The sequence below is a fragment of the Phoenix dactylifera genome, chromosome 17 (assembly GCF_009389715.1).
Source record: "Phoenix dactylifera cultivar Barhee BC4 chromosome 17, palm_55x_up_171113_PBpolish2nd_filt_p, whole genome shotgun sequence".
NCBI lineage: Eukaryota > Viridiplantae > Streptophyta > Magnoliopsida > Arecales > Arecaceae > Phoenix > Phoenix dactylifera.
In genome coordinates, this window is record NC_052408.1 from 11599544 (window position 1) to 11618200 (window position 18657).

Below are 18657 nucleotides of genomic sequence, written 5' to 3' on the forward strand. Positions count from 1 at the left end.
CTATGTCACTGCACGAATGTCTTACGAGCAAATCAACATCTTAACCAGGCAGAGATGAAAAGTTAAAATTTTTTAATTAAAATTAAAATAATAAAAATAAGAGGAAATTAAATTAATGAAATTGATTATTACAAATTCATGATTGATTTTTTGATCCCTGATCTCATATTTGCCAATATGCATGTGTTAATTTCGAGATGCTATCAATTATTTTTTATTTTTTTAAAAAAAAATCATATCAGCTATATTTTTAATATTTTTTATTGGCAGAGAAAACAAGGCTAGGATGGTAGCCAATATTAATCAAAACCAACATATCGGCTAAGATTATAGCTTTGACGTAAATTTAGCATTTGATGCCATCAAATATGTATTAATTTGATACGGTAGATCTGATATATCAAATAAGCAAGCGCAAGTCCAATCTACGTCCACTTTGACTTATATGATCTAGATTATTTTTTGATTATTATTTTATATGGTTGACTGAGGCCGCTTTTTTTGATAGAAAGTTGGCTTGGGGCTTTTTATTAAGAAGAAATTCCAGCTTATGAACTAACTTAAATTTTAAAATATTTTTGTAATCATAATTTACTCAGTCCTATGATGCTGGACATCCAAGGTGTTGCAAATCAGATTAAAGTATCGACTCAATTGCAGTTTAGATGATGAGACCTCTAGTTTTGAGTACAAGAATTTAGCTTTATTATAAGTAAAAAGTCTTATCTTAACCTTGTCTTGTCAGTATGGAGTTGTTGTATGCTACGTCCATAAAAGATCCTGCAAGGGAAATCAATCTACGTAACCAATGTATATTAATTCATGTCGCAAAGTCATTTCCATCATCATGATGCTAACAAGGTTTAATAAAATAATATTACACATCAGCAGTTTAGAATATCTAATACATGATAGCATGGCTGAGGTTTCCTCACTAGTCATCCAAGCTCTCTCATTCCATCAATGAAACCATAATGTGATTGAAACTTTAAAGCAGGCTAAAGGATCTCTCCAAGCCATCCGACCTAGGAATATGTCATACCGTACAATAATGTCTTTAAAAATATGTTAAATATTTATTACACTACAATAATAAAAAAGAGAACTGAATTTCAGGAAGAACAGGATAAACAGATTACACTTCTTTCATGACTTTCATGAGAATATGCATTTTAGAAAAAAAAAAAGTTTGTGGGAATATGGTTCATTCTTGGTATATCAGCTCCCTACAACCACACCAATCTTTCCGATCAAACATTACTTCCATACTGCTTCTAAAAAATCATGGGATCATTTTGGAAGGTATGGGGTTTGTGATTAGAGACCATTTTAACTGGCTGATTGTAGTCGGAAGTCGGTGCACCTCAGGTCTGACGGCTGTTGGGGCGGAGTTACGGGCAACCTGAGAGGGCAACTCCTATGTGAGGTGCGTTCTCGGTGCTGATAGGGTATGCCTCAAGGGGGACTCATCCACAGTGATTGATCGGATTCGGAAAGTGGATAGATATGGGGATGGCCACCCACTGATCCGTGAGACCCGCATACTGGCTCGGAAGTTTCTCTCCTTTCAAGCAATATATGTATTTCGAAAGGTAAACAGAGAAGCAAATTGGGTCGCCTCATTTGTTGTCCGGCATCCCGAAAAGTTCATCTGAACGACAATGACAGTTTTACCTTCTGTCTTGTATCTTTTAATTTCATTTGACTCGACAGGATGTACTCACATTAGAGCTATATGAAATACTATTTTTATCCAAAAACAAAAAATTTATGAGATTCAGATTTTATATTCAAATGCTGCATGTGTCTCGTGATCATAAAATTTTGTTGTGATACCCTACTACATTCGTTTTCTATTTGCTCCTTAGAATCTTTTGTGTGATCAATTCTGATCACATTTCCAATAAAAAAATTATCACGGTACGAGAGCAAGGCTATGTACTGATCTCTTTGCTTTCTTTAAGTCCATCTTATCATCAAAGGTTGCACCATTCTTTGCTCCCCTTGTCACGTTGCAGCTGCTTCCAACCTCTCCAGAGATCACTCTCATGGATCCGAGGAGCAAGCCGTCTTTTTTTATTATTATTTATTTTTTATTATATCGTTTGGAATCAGTAAAGCTGAAGATCCTTTCAATACATATTATCTTCACCTTTCAGACAATCCAGGTACTACGCTAGTTTAATTTTTTTTTTAACTGGTGAAAGTTGCTCCACTTGGAGCCGAGCCATGTTGATGGCACTTGGTGCAAATAATAGAACAGGCTTCATTGATGGATCCATGTCCAAGCCATCTGCAACAGCTGATCCATATTATCCAGAATGGTTAAAACGCAATAATGTGGTTTTATCTTAGATTCTATATTTTTTATCGGTCAAAATCCAAGATCCTATAAAAAAACTAGCTGAAAGATATTATTTAGATTTTTTGGCATAGTACAAATACTTAAGAGCATAATTAATGTGGGACTAAACACATACTTGTCAGACTAAGAATTTAAATTCATTCAAATTTAATCACAAGTATCATGATAGGCTCGTGGTCAATACTTATAAACCCATACTGCAGTGTCCCGTAGCCAATAAAGGCTATGAACTGGATCCACTTTAATACCATTTATCACAACTTAAGACCTTATCCAAAAAGACTAGCTGAAAGGTATTATTTGAGTTTTGTAGCTCTATACAAATACTTAAGATCTACCTAATGCATAGCTGATATGGGACTAATGCATACAAATCCTTGTATTATCAAAGAGTTAGCTGCTATTGCGTGTTTGTCGTATTATCAAAAATCAACTTTCTCAATGCAGTGCTCCCAAGAATTTTTCAAATTTCAAGTGCAATTTCCTCTCATGGTCAAGAGAAATCTTCTGCAGCTGCATATTTAATAAAAATTGGGAGGTTTCTGGGATGAGCTCACTACTTACCAGCCAATAATACCCCCATGTTCCTGTGCAGCAATGAGAACTCCAATTGGCTGTAAACAAGATAAGATCATGCAATTCTTGAAGGGGGCTAAATGAAGCGTATGCTGCAGTTGGTGACAAATTCTCCTTAAATGGACCCCTTCCATTTTATCCTCTTCTTGTACCGGACCTGTTGAATGGGTGGGAAGGGCGGGAGTTTTCCTTCATGAGTGCACCAGTGCTCTGCTCATATGTTGGCTTTACAGAGTCATTATAGGTCGGCTGGAATATCTTAGATTTGAACTATTTATCTTAGATTTGAACTATTTATTTCATAATAGTAGTATAGATCAAACTATTTATGGGACAATTGTTGTCACTACATGGGAGCATGAGATTACCATTATGTCAAAAATGATACATATAAGTATACCATGTTATTAAATTGAGATATAATTATATGCATTATCATACTAGTCATTCTACATATAAATAGCAACATTCCTCTTGCTAAAGTTAACAACTTCAATATGGTCCCTCATCTTAACTTAGAATACCATTTTAGCTGATGGTGCATAGTATCTAGCGATCCTATCTTCCTCCCGGGATTAAAAATAGGAGGAATCAGGGCCAAATACACTATCAAATGTGATCGTGCTTAAATCGAGCTGGTTGGGTTGACAGGTCGAATCATAAATTACCATTCATATAGAAAACATCGGGATTATAGTGTAGATTTCTATTTAGCCAAACTTATACAATAGCGTATGCTCAATTACCGCACCCGTCTCTTGGTTATACACAAGATGAAAGTGTTTAGGCAATGCTCACTAGGGATTAGTTTTGACAAAAAAAAAACAATCCTATATTTTTTTCCCTACAAAATCAATTATGAAGTGATCCTATTGCAAGGCCCGTTTGATCATTTTATTTTGATTTAACTTATTCCAAGGCATTTTTCCATTTTAGCAAAATCAAATCAATCCTCTAGATCTTCAACTAATTAATATCCTTTTGGTATTCTTTTTGATGGCCATTTGCCACTACTCACTATAATATATTATCTAGAAGTTGGTCCAATCGTCATTTAACATAAAAATTTCACATTTACATGGTTAAATTCTCAGCTTACATGTAGTTATTTATAGGAAAAAAAAATCTAACAAAACGTTAGATATTTATTGTCCATATGTGTGACCTTACAGGGAAAAAACTTCAAAAAGCTATTTTGGAATCGCAACCGACTTACAGGGAAAAAAGGTTAGCGGGCTTCCACCGCATTCCATTGTAGTTCTTCATCGAACCGTGAACCGCTCCAGCATCCCCTCCTGAGATCCTGCCAAGTGGCATTTCTTGGTGTCTTGGATTTTTTTTTTTTTTTGGTAGATGCTCCCTTCGCCCTATGGAATCCCATCACCGTCTCCATTCTCCTTTTCTAACTAACAATCTCAAAAAAAATATTTCTTCGAACAAATTCTTAATTAATTCCCTTTCAACGTTACAGTTGAGAAATGAGCCAGTGAGTGAAGACGCGTGCTTTTTGTTCTTTCCTCCTACCCTCTTAGGACGCGAGACCCGTCTGTGAGACTCTTGATTTGACCCTCTAATTTTTTCAGCTCGTCCGCCATTGGAAGCAATTTATAGTAGAGTAGTCAGAGAAGGTCAATTAGTGAGTCTAAATTCGGAGTCCCAGAAGCTAGTTCGTTCTAAGGTATTACAATTATGAGTTGCTTTTTTATGCGTTGGATGGTGTGCGGTCAAACGGTGGATGGCGACCGAGAATTTATACGTAACGTTCTACAAGTTTTTAGTTCTCCTCCAAGACGAAAGAGAAAGACCCTGCAGAAAATTTTATAAAAGAGAAGATTAGATTAGACGAACGTCAGAGGGAAAAGGACCGAATACCCCTGGTCCCACTGTTTGGTAGAGTTGGTGGAATCTTTTGCCCAACTAGTATTAAACAAAACCATGTTCTCCACACCGGATCAGCAGCAATTGGGAAGTGCCACTGTTTCTGCTTTTTTGTTTCTTCTAATAATTAGGTAAAAATAGCTTGCCTGCATAAGTCGAACTACCAGAAATTAATTGACAAGTAAGATAATTAGTTGTAGGTCTCAGCAAGATTGATGTATAAGAAAATATGTGTTACATCATATACATTATCTTTTGTAAAATAATATTGCTCAAATTTATATCTAATGATATTATAAAACGAGATTAAGTAATTACCTAAGCTATGTATATATTGTAGTGGGTGCGTGTGTGTGCAGGAGGGCGGAGCTATCTAATGATTTTGCCAAGAATGCGATAGAACTAATATTTTATTTTAATTCAAAACTAAAACTATATACTACATAGCTTAGTACATGAACCTGGTCATAGTTTATAGATGCCATTATTTTCACTCGCAAAACAGAACTATGAATGACTATAATGATCGAGTAGATTCAAGACAAGCACAACTATAACAAAGAATATTCACTGTTTCAGAAGATACATATACTCTCGAAAAAATGTGGTTTTTTTCGAATTGCTAAAGTATATCGAGAGGTAAACAATATTTTTGGCCAGGTCGTCTCTTTTGTTTTTCATCATTAAAAAAAATATAAAAAAATATTTTTTTTTACTAATTCTTTGATTTTAATTTTATTGGATGCACTGATGTGAGGGGCCGTTGGATTAAAAAAATATATATTAAAAGTTTGGCCTTGATTCACGCGAGGGGCATTCATGTCATCATGTCGGTTTCTAACAGTAATCCAACAAAAGCTAATAAAAAAATCTAAAATAAAAAGCGTCACACGGCGGCGACAAGCGTCAATGTACGGACAGCTCCCCATCCCCTCCCTTCCCCCTTCTCTCTCTCTCTCTCTCCCTCTTCTCTCTCTCCTCTCTTCTCTCTTCTCTCTCTCTCCCTCACCGCGTTCTCTCACGCTCCCCACCCCACCCCCTTTCTCTCTCCTAAAGCGGAAAGAAATTCTCCTGTCCGGCTCTCATAATTTCGCTGTACTTTTCTTCGAACCATCCTCCCTCCTCTCTCTCTCTCCTACTGTCATTAATACACTCCTTTTTCTCTCAATAATATCGACGACGCTGCCATGGTTTTTGCCCCTTATCTGCGCTCTCCCCTCCTTCGAACCCCACAACCTCCTTCCCTGCATCCCGACGACGCTTCCTCGCTGGCGCCCAAAAGCAAACACTACCCCCCCATATTCATCCCGTTCTTCCTTTCCCCTTTCTCTCTCCTCCCTCCGAACCCTAGATCTGATCTATTCTCTCTCCTCCTCCGGTTCGCTTTGATGATCCTCCTCCTTATGATGTGATGTGATGATCCGTTCTCTGCTTCCTTGTCCTCTCGGTTTTTCTTGATTTCTTCTGCTTGTTCGTTGCGATGGGTTGTGCGGGGTCGAAGCTGGAGGATCAGGAGGCGGTGGCTCTCTGCCGAGAGCGCACACTGCTGCTGGCGGACGCAATCCGCCACCGCTACGCCCTCGCCGACGCCCATGCGGCGTACTCCCTCTCTCTCCGCTCCGTCGGGGCCGCCCTACACACATTCCTCCACGGCGGCCACTCAGTGCCGCTGGGATCCCCCATCCTCCCCCTCCCGGCTCACCGCAAGGGTGACCCGCTACCCCCTATGCCCCCATCCCCTCCCCCCGCTGCAATCCCCGCTTCTGCCTCCGCCGGCGCCGGCGGCCACCACTCCCGCTCCCACTCCGGCTCCTCCCATATCCATTTCCAGTCCTCCGACGAGGACTCCGACGAAGACGAGGAATTCCACCTCCACTCCAACGGATCGTCTCCGGTCGACCTCCACCCCGATGGCGCCCCGGGCCCCACCTTCGTCAACGTTAACTACGCCCGCAACCATCCCACCACCCCCTCCATCTCCTTCGAACAGCGGCCGCGGAGCCCCGAAGCCGTCCACTTCGGCTCCTCCGAGCCACCACCCTCTGCCTACCCTTACTATGGCTACACCTATCCCCCTCAAAATCCAAGCTTTTACCCTTACCCTTACCCTTATCCGAGCTATGGTGGCGTGGGTGGCTTCTTTGGATCTTCTTCTCCTCCTCCCAACATTCCGCAGCCCCCCACCGTGGCAAGCATGGCTTCTCCCTCGTCCTCCAAGACCCCGCCGCCTCCCCCGTCGCCGCCGAGGACCTCCACTTGGGACTTCCTCAACCCCTTCGAGTCCTACGACGATGGCTACTATGCTCCCTATACCCCTAGCCGGAGCTCAAAGGAGGTCAGAGAGGAGGAAGGGATTCCCGATCTGGAGGACGAGGAGCACGAGGTCGTCAAGGAAGCCTATGGTGACCAAAAGTCTATGGCTTCCACCTCTGCTGCTGCTGCTGCTCCAGGAGACTACTCTGCCAAGGCTGCTGCTGTGGCAGCGAAAGAGGATAGTATCAGCGATGTCGAGGAGGGTCTTCATCGCACGTCCAAGTCAGGGGAGGGTACTAGTGATGGCGGTTCAGAACACGAGGTTCATGTGGTTGAGAAGAACGTAGTGGCTGATGAGGTTCAGCGACAGGAGGAGCAGCGGAATGTGGCTGCTGTTCCTCCTCCCCGAAGGTATCATGATGTTTCCGAGGTTGTGCAGGAGATTAAGACTCAGTTTGATAGGGCGTCCGAGTCGGCCAATGAGGTATCCAAAATGCTTGAAGTGGGAAAGCTCCCATACCACCAGAAGAATTCTGTTTATAAAGGTGAAGCAACCAAGTCGATTTTTTTTTTTTTTTGCTTTTATATAAATTGTTCGGTTTGGAGCAACTTTTGAATAAATTTCCATAAATTGTTACTTGAAGCAGTGTCCGCCGTGATGGTTTGCGGGCTTCCGCCCTCCACTTCTAAAAATGAGGGCTTATTGGAATATGAAGAGGATAAGGCAATGGCCTGTGGTAATCTTTCATCGACGTTGCAGAAGTTGTACATGTGGGAACAGAAGCTCCTTGATGAAGTCAAGGTATGTTTACAAACTTTTGGTTGTCTTTGTGATGCTGCTGAAGCTGATTTCTTTTGTTTTGCATCGAGCCTTATCCTTTGACAGAAGCATCCGTATGTACAATTAAGTCAATAATTATTGATTTAGTAATGATTGAGTGTGGGTCAATAGTTGTCAGTACCAAAGATTCAATGGACTTGTAATTTCTATTATTTCCTCTCTTTAACCCGTGCTAATATCGGGATTACATACACTATAACTAAAGTAGTTAATGGTCATATTTTTTGGCTTCTGCATCATAATTAGTTATAGATCGTTTCTAAGAAATTACACTAGCTCCTATGCATTTCTTCAGACATTAAAGTGCATACTTAGATTCTATTCTTTTGTCACTTTTCAATTAATTTCTTTAGCAAGAAAATGGCCTGATGGGTTTTATGCATGTAGAAAGACATGTTGGGTGTTAGGAATCTTTGTCACCAAGTTGTTTTCCTATCACTTTCTTTCCTCAGGCATTTGAGTATGATGCTATTACATTGATATCAACAGTGTTTTGCACCAATGTTTTCATCTCAGCTGAGATGTCATTTGTGTCATGCCTATCTGATATTTGTAAAATATTGGGCACTAATATCTTGGCCATTATAAGCTGATATGTGTTGAACATTGCTTAGCATTGTCTTCATACCATCGATCTTTTCTTGGATTGGGAGGACTGGATCCTTGTTGTGGGGACTGGTTGGTGGGACATGAAGTCATCAGTGATTACATCTCTATTGTCAAGCCTGGACAAGAGGGTTTGCAGTGATGAAAATGCAGCACTTGGTGGGATGCAGGCGACTTCTTTTAGAAAGGTGAGTTTGAGATGAATGACATTGACAGTGGTGACAGTGGATGGTGGATCCACCAGGCCAGAGTAGGGTTCTGACCAAGGGGAAGAGAATTGGGAAAGAGAGGGGAAGGCCACCTATTGAGAGTTTAGATTGATCCAATGGGACATCAGCAATGTTTGCAAAGGAGGTGATATAGATTCAATGGCGCATCAACTATGTTGCCGGTGGATGGTAAGAGAAGAAGATGGCACAAGAATTTAGTAAAGAGTAAGATCAACATCACAAAAGGAAGGTTAATAGTGCTTTTACCTTGTTGGACGATTTTCCTGGTCTTTGAATATCACATCTCTGTAAGTCTCAGCCGTTTAGAATATTCTTTCACTTTCCTTCTGGACATCTTGGTTTATCTTCTTATTGCACCGGCACTGTAATAACAGAGGTACAATGAGACATCTGTATTTTAAAACCTTGTCTTGATCTTAAGATTCCACTGTCATGCATACTGAACTCAACAACTCAATGACACTTTGGGTAAGAATTAAAAGTGCACACGTGTTCCATCATGAAGGGCCTCGTATTTACTATTTTAAGATATGATTATTGACAGATGGTAGCATGATTGATGATGCTTTATTTATTTTGTGTTTGTGTATTGCTAGCTTTAGTTTATTTTTGCTCACTTCTGCAGGCTGAGGAAAAGATGCGGGTACTCTATGATAGAAAATGCGAACAGCTGAAACGCTTGAGTGAAAGGGGTGAGGAGGCTCACAAGCTTGAGGCAGCTCAAACTTTGATCAGGAAGTTATCTACAAAGATCAAAATAGCAATTCAAATTGTTGATTCTATTTCAAATAAGATTAGTAAGCTGAGGGACGATGAATTATGGCCACAGATTAGTGAGCTTATCCAAGGGTACGTGACTAAGTTTTATGTCCATTATGTTTTATGTCTGCATGCACCCATGCATGCATATTTAGATGTAAGCATAAACATAGATATGCCTGCACATGTGTGTACAGTCATGCTCACATATTTTAACCTTTGTACGTGGATCTGGAGTCTCCACATGTGAATTTTTAGCCATTTGTCAATGAGTTGATTGTAAATGCATTCTTCTTTTGGCAAATACACTCCTTTACAACTGCTCTCTACAATCACTATAAAAGGAAAAGAAGTTCATAAGCCTAAACTTGGAGCATAACTGTCAAATAGCTTAGGCAACCCTAGGCGATGGACCTGCCTGTAGCCTAGGTGATAACCCACCCAAGTGATAAGGCGATTGCCCGGGCGACAAAATTTGTACAATATATACAAAATAATTTATACCGTAATATATTTCAATCAATGATTAAAACTTGCAATATTCTCAACAAACTATCAATATCAAATATTCATATGACAGAAATCAATCAACGCATGATTTATACTTAAAATATAACAACTTAGTAAGACATTGATCTAAATTTAAAGAATGGAAATACAAAAGACCTGTGTTGTCTAACCTCAAATGATTTAGCACGCATTCTCTATTGAATGAATGTAGATGTGGGTTCAAATCTCCATTTAAATTCACATATTTCTTATCTAATGGTTCTGAATAAGCCATGGAAATTTCGATTACACTCTTGAAATCATCTTTTTACAACCATAAATTTCTTCATTTTCTTCTCTCTATCTTTTGTCATATGGGTTTGTTTAAAAAGAAAATCATAGAGAAAAAGGAAAAGAATCAAAATACATAGCAGAAATAAGAAAATTACTCAGATCTATGTTTCAAATTCCACCTTTTTTGTTCTCTTTTTCATTTAAGATCTATTCAACAAGAATCCTGGTGCATTAAAGAATTAACAAAACAAAAACTCACGTCCAAATGAGGCAAAGATTGGCAATAAAGGAATGAAGAATAGGGATCCAATATCAAAAAAAGGGAAAAGATTGTGGAAAGTATAGAAAAAGCCCTATCTTTATCTCATATTAATGCATGGATTGTGGAAAAGAATCACCAAATTTTCTTTAAAATAAAAAAAGGGACAAGAATCAGGAGAAAGGATGAAAGATGGATGCATAAAAAGAGCCAACCAGTCATGGAAGCCTTGCTAGCTAGTTGGCTATAGAGAGAGGATGCAAAGAAGGTAAACAAAACAAACAAAGTGATGAGCGGGCTACCCATCCACTAGAATGCGAGTGAGAGGGTGGTGACGAGAATGCCTTCATCCATGCCCTAGCAAAGGGACGAGAGTGAAGATATGATGTGCTAGGCCCCTCACTCCTTTTCTTTATTCCTTCTAATTTCACCCTAGCCATTGGTTCGGACCCAATCACATTTGGTTTTTAGTTGAGCTGAGCTGAGTTGGGGAGCACCATCCAATTTAGGCGAATTTGGGTGTTTGCACGTCTCTCTAGGTGGCTGTCCACTTTATTGGGCAAGTGATTGGGCATAAGCCCGATCAGGCAAGCCTCGCCCAGGTGCTAGAGGTATCCTGGGTGTCACCTATGACAACTATGACTTTGAGTAAATTTTTAAGATGCTTTCCAAACAATTATAATGGATTGTGTAGCAACCATCCATCAAATATTCCCCCTTGAGTAAATTACAAGGTTTCCCTCCTCTAGAATCAACTATCTACATTGCATATCTCAAACATTAGTGTAACATAGGGTAAAATTTAGTTTTCTCCTCCTTTCATCGCTAGCTCACCCGTATGCGCATTCCCCTTTCATCCTACATGACTATCCCCCACATGCATCTTGGATGGAGGGAGGTCAAATTGATGACAATTGTAAGGCTCAATATTTAAGGCCATAACCAAACGATGCTTGCTGAAATTTTTGGCTTGTGTTAAGATTGTTCTTTTCGTATTAAAGTTTAAGGTCTCACCTTGTCATTGAAACTTTAATACATTCTATTCAATACATTTTTGGATATGAGCACTAAAAAAAGGCATCTTCTCATCATGAATTACCCATAGAATTTAATTTTTTAGTTTGGGAACATGAGGGGCATGGTTTGCCGACCGGACCCAAATCGGACTGTTCGGTCCATACCGAACCAAACTGATGCCAAGTCAGAGCGGTTCAACTAGGTTGGGCTGGTTCGGTTATAAAACCTCTCGCCACCCTTTGTTTCGCCTCCAGTTCAGCCTTCGCTTGATTTATTAAACCCGGAGTGGTTTGAGTGATGAGCTCCCCCCCCCCCCCCCACCACCATGTCATGATGTTTCAAGAGACGCCCCCTTAGCGGTTGATGTCCTTTCTCTCATCACGAACACCGGTAAGTTCTCTCTCTCTTCCTCCATCCCTCTCCCTCTCCTTCTACCTCTCTCTCTCTCTCTCTCTCCCTCTCTGAGGATCAACGTTAATGTTTCCCTCCAACTTTCCCCCTTCCTCCCTCCTTTCTTCTCGCGCTCTCCCTCTCTCTCTTGCACACACTCTAAGGGTTAGGGTTTTCCTCGACCCTCTACCTCTCTCTCTCTCTCTCTCTCTCTCTCTCTCTCTTTCTCCCTTCCCCCTTCCTTTTCCTCATCCCCTCTCTCTGTATCTCTCCCTGTTTTGAGACAGACCGAAATGGCACGGCACGGATCTATACCATGCTGAATTGGCCATCGGCCGGTACACTTTCCGGTACTAGTTCGGGGAACCTTGGTGGTGGATAGCTAGAAACTTCTACCTAATGTGCCAGACCCTCTTTAGAAACTCATCCTAAAGCCACTTCCTAGATGTTTTCCTATCCAAAATTTTTCTTGAGAGAGTTGCATCATTTGACATGCTCCCAAATTCATTGCCATGCCCGCTTCACTTAGTAACTTACGTATTTTCTTTTGATTGGTAAATTATGCATTTTGGCATTTTAGGTACTATTATGCTATGGCTTAGAGATACTGAATCCATGGCCTGTACTTATGCATGGTTTGAAACTTGCCATATTCTTGCATGTATTAAAACTTCTGTGTATATCTGTACAGAATATTTGATATGGAGATTCCACTACATTTTAAATTGTGAGAGTAGTCATTAATAATTTGGATAAGGTTTGTTTCTCATATTTATGAACTTATGATGATATCACATTTGCCACTTTCTTGCACTGAGGTTTGACATTAATTTTCATAATCTCAATTTATAGAGAAAACACAAATTGCCTTTCAGAAAATGGCATGGTCTTCAGGTTAATAAGATATGTGCTTTTGTTTTGAGTAATCTTTCTATTATGGGATTATCAAAAATAGACTACCATTTTCCATTTATAAGTTCTCCATCATGCGACTATCATTCTATATTACACAACTCATCCTTTTTGATTAGTATATAAAAATAAAATGCATTCATTCATGATTCCTTGTGCATTTTTGATGTTCCTGTTGTAACTCATAATCTTTATCAGTAAATGCATGAAAAATATTCGTTACCATCATCAACATTCATTTTCTTTAATCCTTGCAATGTTGTACTTGGAAAATGGTAGTGTCGCAAGCTTTCATGGTACACATTGTTTCTTCCAACTCTAATGAGGCTTTTGGTGCAATATCAGTTCTTGAATAATCTCACCGTGAATTAGGGTGCAATATATGAGCAGAAAAATTAGATGACCTTATTAGAAATCTTTAGTCTATAATCTATACTACATCACCTTTAAAAATACTATTATGCAAATACAATGCTAACATTTTATGCTGAGAAGAGATTGATCATATGCCAGGAGCTGGTGTGTTATAAGTAGATGCTTTGTTCATTTGTTAGAACAGTCACCTGCTGCAAACCAGTAAAAGTTCAATTAGTGATGAAGCTAACAAGATAATAATATAGGTCGAAAATGTAATCTTCTTGATTAGCTTTCATCCAACATCAAGGCACAAGATCTTGTGATGTTTTGATATCATTAGAGCATCAAAGAATATTAGAGACAACTAACACCCACCATCAAGCTTATTAGAACATCAATGCAAGTTGTTAGAGAGAATTTAATGTCCCATATAAGAAGCAAGCAGCCAATATTTGATAATGCATATTATAACTCTTGAATACAGCTAAATAAAATAGCAATATAGTTACCTTCATTAATTACTAAAAAGAAATGCATGAACAGGGTTCTAAAATAAATAATTTATAACTATACAATGCGAAAATGCAAATTCATGAGATGTTTGTCATCTATCCAGAGTATATGTTCCAACATATCTCACATGATCTCACATTGGAAAGAAAAATAAAACTCCCAAGATAGTGAATCTAAGCAAGGAATGGTGTTTCTATAAGTCAAGATCTTGATGATGAACTGATATCTTGATTTATCTTGGCTGATATGGAAGGTAGAAAAGTTTAGGAGCGGAGATATTATAAGCTCTTGGCTGATATTGTAGACTGAGACATCAAAATCAAAATCTGACACAAGTTTAAATATCAATATCAAACTACGTTCCCTTTTTTTATCAAAATGGTAAGGTGCCAGTTTGATACTAGTGCTGATGGTATTTGCCAAAACTAGCAACTCTGAAAAAATGAAAAACTATTGATATTTACGTCGATATGGTAACCTTGGTACACACCGGCATGGTCATTATGGACCAGTACACAATATTTGTGTGTCTCGGCACACTTACTATGCCAGTTTCATGTTGGAGCAGTATGGTACGGTCATGCGGTCTCGCACAATCTCATCCGATATGGTGAACCCAAGATTAGAAACTATATTAAGGTGTTGATTTTGAATTCATTAGTCAAAACCAAGGTTTTCATCTTGGCTGTGGTCTCAGTTTGTATTAATATTGAACACCCCGTGATATGATATATACAAATATCCTGGGTCCAAATATCTCAGTCAATGTAAATCGAGAAGTTTTGAGATATCAATTGATATGATATAAATTTATTTTTGGATATATTTTAATCACCTTTTTACCTGTTGGATATATCTTAGGTCCTTTTCTCACATGTTGACCGAGATAAACATATTGAAGAATAGTCACACATTGGATAGCTTAGGGATTCTACTTTGTCTTATATACTCATGGTTCATCCACCTAATTGCTTAAGCTTTTGTGCTGGGCTTTAACAAAACTGAGATCTTGGTTCATCTCGGTCTCGGCTCAATACTAAGATGACGAAGATCGCAGACAAAAAAAACCCTTCATTAAAATGTTTATTTAGGTGAAAAGGTGGTTGAGAAGTATTTGCTACTATATTTATATTGTATTGGCTGATATCTTAGAATCTATCTGTTTCTATTTGCCAAGATATTACAGGCTGAGATTTTCTATATATTATATCCGGGGGTGTCCAATACTGATTCAGATAGAGATCTTAGCTTTAGATGAGAACCTTGGGAAGGAAAAGAATTGAAAAACAAGAAATACATTATTCTTAGTAATTTTACCCTTACATATACTCTCAAATAGAAGTATCAGTAAACTCATGGTCACTTTGTATTTCTGTTTAAAACAGAAGTACGAAATGACCATTTTAGTGTGGACGAATCAGGAGTATATTTATCAAATCTATTGCTTCTAAGAGATCAGTGCAATCCATCAAAAATTCCCTTTATCAAATAAACCACATGCACCATACAAACCAAGGTTTCGTTACTTTAAATATGACATTGGTAGCTGCCAGCCTTGCACAGAGAACCCTCAAAACTTCACTGGACATGTCTCAACCAATAGATTCTGATAGGTTGGGCAGCACAACCATTGCCGTTCACTGGCATGGAAACAATAGATTGTTCACCAAGCAAATGTATTGAAGAGTAGTTGAAGGAAAATGGTGATAGAGCTTATATCAATCCATTCTTTCATGAACAAAAAAAAAATTAGCAAACATTTGCAAAGATACTAACAAACAATTGAAAAGACATGTCATCAGCTATAAAATATATGAAAAAAAAATGATAGTAATATGTCAGGATTGTGAACAAATATCACTTAATCCCTCAAAAAAGAATAAATATTAGTTCCATTTTTAACATTAAAAAAGAATGAAAAACATTAGCAAAGAGAATCATGGAAGAATAATCGTTGCAACTTTTATGACTATCACAGCCAGATTAATTGCTTTACTTCACCAGACTTGAATATATTTTTTTTCTGATTTGTGGGACTATGGGATATGCTCTAGTAGAAAGCAGATGGAATTTTTTAATTCTGATACATAAACTTGTTCTTTAATTTGGTCCATGTGTCCAATCTAGGTAAGATGCAACTTATCTTTTATTTGATGCCTGCATGCCTGCGTGCTAGATCAACATGTAATATGAGGTTATTGCTACTTTTTTTTTCTAAAAAAAAGCTGATGTCATTCTTAATATGAAGTTAGTGAACATTGTTGTACCTTAAGTTTATATTTTCAGCATGTGCATGCATGCCATTGTGAATTTAACTCTTTCTGGATAGGAAAAACATTGAATAGCACTGATCTGGTATGCATTGGCCTTTGCTGTTGCTAGTAAGTATGAGCTTTAACCCGATATATGTTTAATTTAGATGAAAATAATTTTTCAGGTTAATGAGAATGTGGAGATTTATGTTCGAATGCCATCATATTCAGTGTCAAGCTGTATCAGAAGCTCAAAACCTAGATTCTATTGTAGCTGGTGGAAAGCTTAGTGATGCTCATATGGAAGCAACCAAGCAGCTAGAGCTGGAGCTGCTGGAATGGATTAGCAATTTCTTTGCCTGGGTTTGTGCTCAGAGGAGTTTTGTCAAAGCCTTGAATGGTTGGCTTGTAAAAGGTCTTCGTTATGTGCCTGAAGAAACAGATGATGGAGTTCCACCCTTTTCTCCAGGAAGGTTAGGTGCGCCTCCTGTATTTGTCATCTGTAATTACTGGACACAAACTATGGATAGGATATCCGAGGCGGAAGTAGTCAATGCTATGAAAGCTTTCTCCACAAATGTTCTTCACCTTTGGGAACAGCATAAGCTCGAACAGCGCCAGAGACTGATGGCAAATAGAGATATGGATAGGACAGTCAGGATCTTGGAAAGAGATGAACAGCAAATGCGCAAGGCATTGGAAGCACAAAACAAGAAATTAGTCCTAATATCCAATCACAGTGGTATAGCCTTATCTGAAGGAGTGCATCAGGACTTAGCTGCTGAAGTAGGTAGTCTGCAATCAAGTTTGAGAGAAATCTTTGAAGCTATGGAAAATTTTGCAGCTAGTACCATGAAAGCATATGAGGAACTCAACTTGCGTACTGAGGAAGAGAAACAAAGGTTGGCCAGAGAGAATGTAAAAGTTTCATAGTTTCATGTAAGACTTGCTATCCAACGTCTGTATTGTGCGTCCAGTCCATTTCCATGGTAGATACACCCACTCATGCAAAGGAGGTATTGGAAAGGAACATTAATGGAAACCTACAAATGTATTATGAAATCCATCAGCTGGAGGTAAGATGAGGAGGAAACATCTTTTGGATGATCTCTGCTATCCATGTCAAAGGTCTAGTTGGACGGCTAATTGTGTCATCAGTGATAAAAAGCAGTTCATCGGCACACGATTCAGAGCTTCTTTGTAACTATTTTCTTACTTTGTGAAGTTATTTCTTAGACCTTGTGCCATTGGATTTGCTGATGAGGTATGGAATGCACCAAAACATGAATCAGTCTCATGCCAGCATCATGGTGGCTGGTCTCTGACATGAAAAGCAACAAAAGCATCTGTCTGCATGGCAAATTTTAAAATGCCACTATCAAGGAATTTTTTGCATCAAAATCGCAAATGCCAGTCTGCTACATTGGTAGAGAAGTAGGAAGAATGAAGCAAAAAGATGAGAGCAAAAGGCAATTTTCAGGTTCTGGTGTAGTAGGTAAAAAGGAGGTGAAGGAAATGTCGAGGATTCTCTGTGATGATATCATATTGTTGGCCTCTTATTGTCAGCTATCCTAGATACCAGATACAAATTTAATAGTCGGGTCTTGCTGCCTGTGATCAATCAACCATTCCTTCTGCCTGCTGCTGCATTTGGAGAAGTCCATCTCTGAATTGAGAATTTGGATTTCTTTTTCCTGGTTGAGCTATAGAGAGCACGTATTATCCATCCATGAGCATGTACAGATTTTTAGGGGTCAGTATCAGCATTCGGAAATGGCTTCTGCCCCGAGGTCGTATCAAAAGTAAGTTCTTGAACTGCTGCATTTGGAGAATCTAAGAATTTCTTTCTGAACTAGGGCAAGATTCATATCAGCAATCATGAGCATTCACAGATATGTGTAGGTCAATGTCAGCCTTGGAAGATATCTGGCATACAGCATGTAGACCAAGCTACAATTCTTGCTGTATAGGGAAGCTAATACTTAGGTATGTTCAAAATGTGATCAAGTAACGAACGCGATGATGGAGTGCAATGCATGTGTTGGCAGACTTGTGGTCTTGCTGATAAGAGCGGCTGCCTATTCTTGTTTTTTGAAAGGTGAAATCTGCATGGTCAGGAGAGGAGAGGCTAAACCAGTTGAATGCTCATTTTTTGCATAATGTATCTGAAATATCCAATATGTTGAGGGCAAGGGGCAAGGAGACTGATTTAAGGCTTTGGTTGACATGTTGATCCTGGATGCTCTCAAGCGAATGGCCTATTTCCTGCACCCAATCCTGGTACGACAACTGCAAGAAGAAAAGAAAATAAGGTTAACATATTTGTAAATTATTAGCTCTGTGTAACAATGCATTCTTTCAGATTGTTGAATTGGTGTAAATCAACCTTGTACATTCAGTTATTAATTACATAAATTCTCAGTTCATGCTAGTGTTAGTTTCATGATGAAGCTACTGACTTCGTTTGCTGTGGAACTTTTGACCCAAACTTGTTCCAGCTTCTCTGTAAAACTGACACTGATTTATGAAAGTTTTCATCCTGATTGATAACAAGAAGCTGTGAAATGTTCTTGAGGTTTGACAAACTTTGATTCATAAAATGGATCCTCATTGGCAGGGCTTGGAATGCTGTCCAGATTCGGGTGAGGGGATCGGTATTTTCGATT

At 38.9% G+C, this 18657-nt stretch overlaps 1 protein-coding gene across 4 annotated transcripts; it reads left to right on the plus strand.

Annotated features, from left to right (window-relative positions):
* The first annotated feature begins 5780 nt into the window (after positions 1–5780).
* Positions 5781–18422, plus strand: LOC103701077 (protein ALTERED PHOSPHATE STARVATION RESPONSE 1-like). Of its 4 annotated transcripts, none has more exons than XR_003384523.2 (5): positions 5781–7617; positions 7717–7874; positions 9375–9598; positions 16177–17793; positions 17884–18422. XR_003384523.2 is itself a non-coding variant. In XM_026802220.2 (4 exons), exons 1-4 carry the CDS (start codon positions 6300–6302, stop codon positions 16922–16924), a joined length of 2448 nt encoding a protein of 815 aa, XP_026658021.2. In that variant the 5' UTR covers positions 5781–6299; the 3' UTR covers positions 16925–18422. The 4 variants fall into 4 exon arrangements, 2 of the variants coding, with proteins under 2 accessions (XP_026658021.2, XP_008781255.2); XR_003384524.2 differs by having other exon boundaries at positions 17894–18422; XM_026802220.2 differs by having other exon boundaries at positions 16177–18422.
* The last annotated feature ends 235 nt before the right edge of the window (positions 18423–18657 follow it).